This window comes from Ammodytes marinus (assembly GCF_949987685.1).
Source record: "Ammodytes marinus genome assembly, chromosome: 21".
NCBI lineage: Eukaryota > Metazoa > Chordata > Actinopteri > Uranoscopiformes > Ammodytidae > Ammodytes > Ammodytes marinus.
Window position 1 is genome coordinate 25,201,011 of NC_137225.1, and position 4,345 is coordinate 25,205,355.

The 4,345-nt window shown below is 40.8% G+C and overlaps 1 protein-coding gene across 1 annotated transcript in view; it reads left to right on the forward strand.

Moving 5' to 3' along the window:
• The first annotated feature begins 3,543 nt into the window (after positions 1 to 3,543).
• LOC307267635 (tumor necrosis factor ligand superfamily member 10-like) overlaps positions 3,544 to 4,345 on the forward strand; it is a 15,257-nt gene continuing 14,455 nt past the window's right edge. Inside the window, exon 1 of the mRNA XM_080050019.1 lies at positions 3,544 to 3,725. Coding sequence (XP_079906145.1) covers positions 3,615 to 3,725 — 111 coding nt within the window. The 5' untranslated portion in view covers positions 3,544 to 3,614. The remainder of the gene's footprint in view (positions 3,726 to 4,345) is intronic.

The following is a 4,345-nucleotide window of genomic DNA, read 5'->3' on the forward strand; positions in this document are numbered from 1 at the left end:
CACCTTTAAACCTTTAAACTGAAGCCTATAAGCCCCTAGTATTAAATCTCCGTGACATAAACTCATTCATATGCATTAGTGACGACCAGAGACTATCATCTAGATTTATTAACCCAAGGCTCTGTTCACAGGGATTTTCTTCAAAGTGCTTTTGACTTATTCTGCCAGACCACATGTTGTTTCAATCAAGCGGTCAACAGAGGTTCCTGCCGTTTATTTATTCCTAAACCCACTTTATCTTCGTTTCCATTACAAATCTCTCAATTTCCTTACCCAGATTATAGTCATCTTCGTGTAATCATATAATTTACATTGTTATTCATTATTTCATTCTCATTTAAATTACATTGCGAATTAATAAGTATTTTATTATTATTTCCTTTATGCGTTCAGGTAACTTTAGTTCCTACCCACCTATTGTTTAGGGGGGGGACACATTAAAGTGTGGGATTGAGTTTATGATTGTCGGGCACATGCGAGAGTATTGTGTTGCCGTTTTGGTTATCATTAAAGAAGAAATCAACGCCGAGAGCATTTGTATCTGTTGTTTATTTGTAGCCCGAGTGTTCCCTTCAGAGGAGACCGGATGACGCTACCACGTAAAAATAAGGGTTACATTCGTATCAGTGACTGGAGGTGTATGTCTTGTAGTGTTAACCTGTGTACTCTATACTGCGGATATAATTAATTTATTTGAGGAGTAGAACTCTTGTCTGTCTGTCTCTTACTGTCTGTCTGTCTGTCTGTCTGTCTGTCTGTCTGTCTGTCTCTTACTGTCTGTCTGTCTGTCTGTCTGTCTGTCTGTCTGTCTGTCTGTCTCTTACTGTCTGTCTGTGTGTCTCTGACTGTCTGTCTGTCTGTCTGTCTGTCTGTGTGTCTCTGACTGTCTGTCTCTACAAAGCACTATTCTACTACAGAAGGATTTGTTTATATGCTGTTAACTGTCTAATTTGTTGACACTTTTTGTTCTTAAAAACATGCGGAAAATGCATTTTTTTATGACCTCAACATATTTTATTTTATTTTTTGTAAAAAATTGTTACACAAAAACTAATTGTTTGAATATAAGTAACCAACTGGCGATATTCATCAGTTAAGAATACTTCACCCATACGGAATCAGCGTTCTATCATTATAAAATAACTATTATAATATAATGAATGAGGTTTTTCTTCCCTCAGTCTCCCCTTAGTCTTCCCTTGGCCCAGCTGTCCTGTTATTCCTGACCCTTACTGTGATGTCACAAGAAGGAAACTGCAGGGTTAGACAGTGAGACCATAAAACACTCTTTCTGCCTTTTCTCAGGCTAGGATGATCCGATTTAAAAAAAAATTGCACATTTATACTAAATAGGATCTCCGAGTTCAATACACCTTCATATTCCAACCGGTGAAGTAGGCCTTTAAGAATACCCCCCCCCCCCTATTCACCCGCAGTGTCTGGCCATGAATGAGTTTGAACAATAACACAGTAGACCTGATCATATAAAGAAATGTATACTTGCCAAACTCCTGCTGCTGTGCCACCCAGCGCATGTTTTTAAAACATTATCTCTGATGTAAAAATGTGTTTTTTCTCACAGTAAAGTTCACACACACACACACACACACACACACACACACACACACACACACACACACACACACACACACACACACACACACACACACACACACACACACAGAAGATCAACAGCTGAGATATGAGCCGTCACAATAACCTACACGGCTAATCTGTGTTTTCACAGCGCAGAAATGGAACAATAATCCTTCCAAGAGAAACTAAAAGAGGCAGAACGCTGTTGTTCCTTCAGGCCGGTGTGACAACGAAATATGTGACCCATCTGAATGTGTGACCGTAGTACAGGGAGCTATTGTGTTATATGCAACCCTGTCTCACATAGTCAAATAATGTGTAGCCTACTACTAACTTGCTAGTTTCACACAAACAAATTACACAAACATTTGTGAGATTGTTAAAGGAATACTTCACCCATATGGAACCGGCGTTCTATCATTATAAAATCACTGTTATAATATAATGAATGAGGTTTTTCTTCCCTTAGGGGCCACTCACACTAGGGCCGCGGCCCCGTGCCCGAGCTCATTTGCATACTAAAGTCTAGAACGTTTGGCTAGTGTGACCACGCCATCCGTATTCCAGCACGGAACAGCCCCTTACAGATGCTAATGAGATGACACGCGCACAAGCAAGCGCACAGGCTGCGTTCCTGACGTGAATTTATTAAGGATGTCCGTTAACGCCCGCTGCCTTTCTAGTCGGCACCAGAATTGCCCACCACTTGGACTTGTAGCTATAATGTGTGAGAATTAACGTGTGTGTAGGCCTAGGTGTGGGCTAATAAAAGAGGGAGAGAGCTAAATAGGTGAGTGCAGAAAGCAAAGCAAAAAGGTTTTCGTGTTTACTCACGTTCGTCAGATGATTTTTTTCTTTTTCCTCCCGTCAGCTGTCATAACTGCCTTTACGCATGGCGGTGGAGACGCACCCAAAACAACACACAACGGGACTCCGCGGCCCGGTGATAAGGAAACAGTAGCCTACACTAAGGTTTAACAAGAAACTTTATAAAGACACTTAAAAAAAACTTAATCTTCCCTTGGCCCAGCTGTCCTGTTAATCCTAACCCTTACTGTGATGTCACAAGAAGGAAACTGTAGGGTTAGACAGTGAGACCATAAAACACTTTTTCTGCCTTTTCTCAGGCTAAGATGATCCGATTTAATATTTTTTTGCACATTTATACTAAATAGGATCTCCGAGTTCAATACACCTTCATATTCCAACCGGTGAAGTAGGGCTTTAAGTTTTTTTTAAGTTGAATAACGTCTCAGTAAAATGTGTAACAGCCTAATAAATTCTACGGTCTATTTTAATAATACATTATCCACAGCACAGAGATTAAAATGGTGAGAAAAAAAGTTGAAAGAACTAAACAATAGCCTATCACAATTTGCAACACTGTCTCGTAAAAATTACGTTCCCATAGAACTAAACGGCTTTCTCAATTAGCCTACATTTGCTCGAAAACGTATTTTGTATTGATTATACGTTTGATTGAAACATAGGCCTATCCCAAATATTTGTTGTAATTTATTTCCCTATCTCTGATTTCTCTCTTTCTCCTTAAAAGTTCCATTGCAGGCTTTATCTTTACCGTTTATTTGTCGCTATTCTACCACATATTACACTACTGCATCACCACCACACACACACACACACGCACACGCACGCACACACACACACACACACACACACACACACACACACACACACACACACACACACACACACACACACACACACACACACACACACACACACACACACACACACACACACACACACACACACACACTCTCTCTCTCTCTCTGATGGGTCACATATTTCACTGTTACACCTCGGGTCCCGCCTCCTTGTCCATACATACCTCCCCTTCGCTTGGGCCAAGGTGGGCGGGTATAGGCTGAAGTAAAGGAGTCCCCATCCCTCTCTCTCTCTGCCATTGTTCTGGTCCTGGAGCCTTTGAACGGAGGAGTAGGACCGTGCTAGGGCGGTGTAAGGGGGCCGACCAGTAGCGGGTCTGTCTGCTCGCTATGTCGGGCTCCTCTGGTCCGCAGCTCGGCGTCTTGCTGCTGCTCGCGGTGCTCCTGCAGACTGTTGTCGTCACCATCACAGTGTTGCACTTCACCACAGCGCTAAACTCGGTAAGGAAAGAGTTTTGACGTATGAAAAAATAAGTTTTGAGATGTTCCGATCTATTTAACCAGAGCTTTTTAGGCATTATTAGGCTATTGGGGTTCATATGTTTGTCCCGGTTTTACTTCGGCTATCATGCTTTTTTTTTAAAGTGCTTGCTTTGTATATTTTTCATCTTGTGCATGTAGAGAACTCTGAGCTGTGTTTGATGTGTGGTGGTGGTGGCTGCTATTGGCTATTTGTTATTATCACCAACTCGGTAAGGCGAAACAAGCAACGCAAAGTTTGACATGGTTCAACATTATGATAATTGTGGAGGCTTTTAGTTTAGTTCGTGCTTTGTGTTTTAGTTTTAGCGGGAGGTGTTTCTTATATTTTTTGGGTACATAATTCTTCCTATAATAACACTTTGTAATATCCATAGTAATAATTCGACTAATAGGCGCTACAGGAAAGATGAAAAACACAAACAATTAAGATAGAAAAACAAATCGAAATCATTTCGGTTTTATGAGTTTGTACCGGTTTAACTTTGGCTATGTCTTTTTAAATGCATAATGCTTTTTGTTAGGTGCTTGTTTGTATTGTTTAAATCTTATGCATGCAGAGAACTTCTTTGAGCTTTATT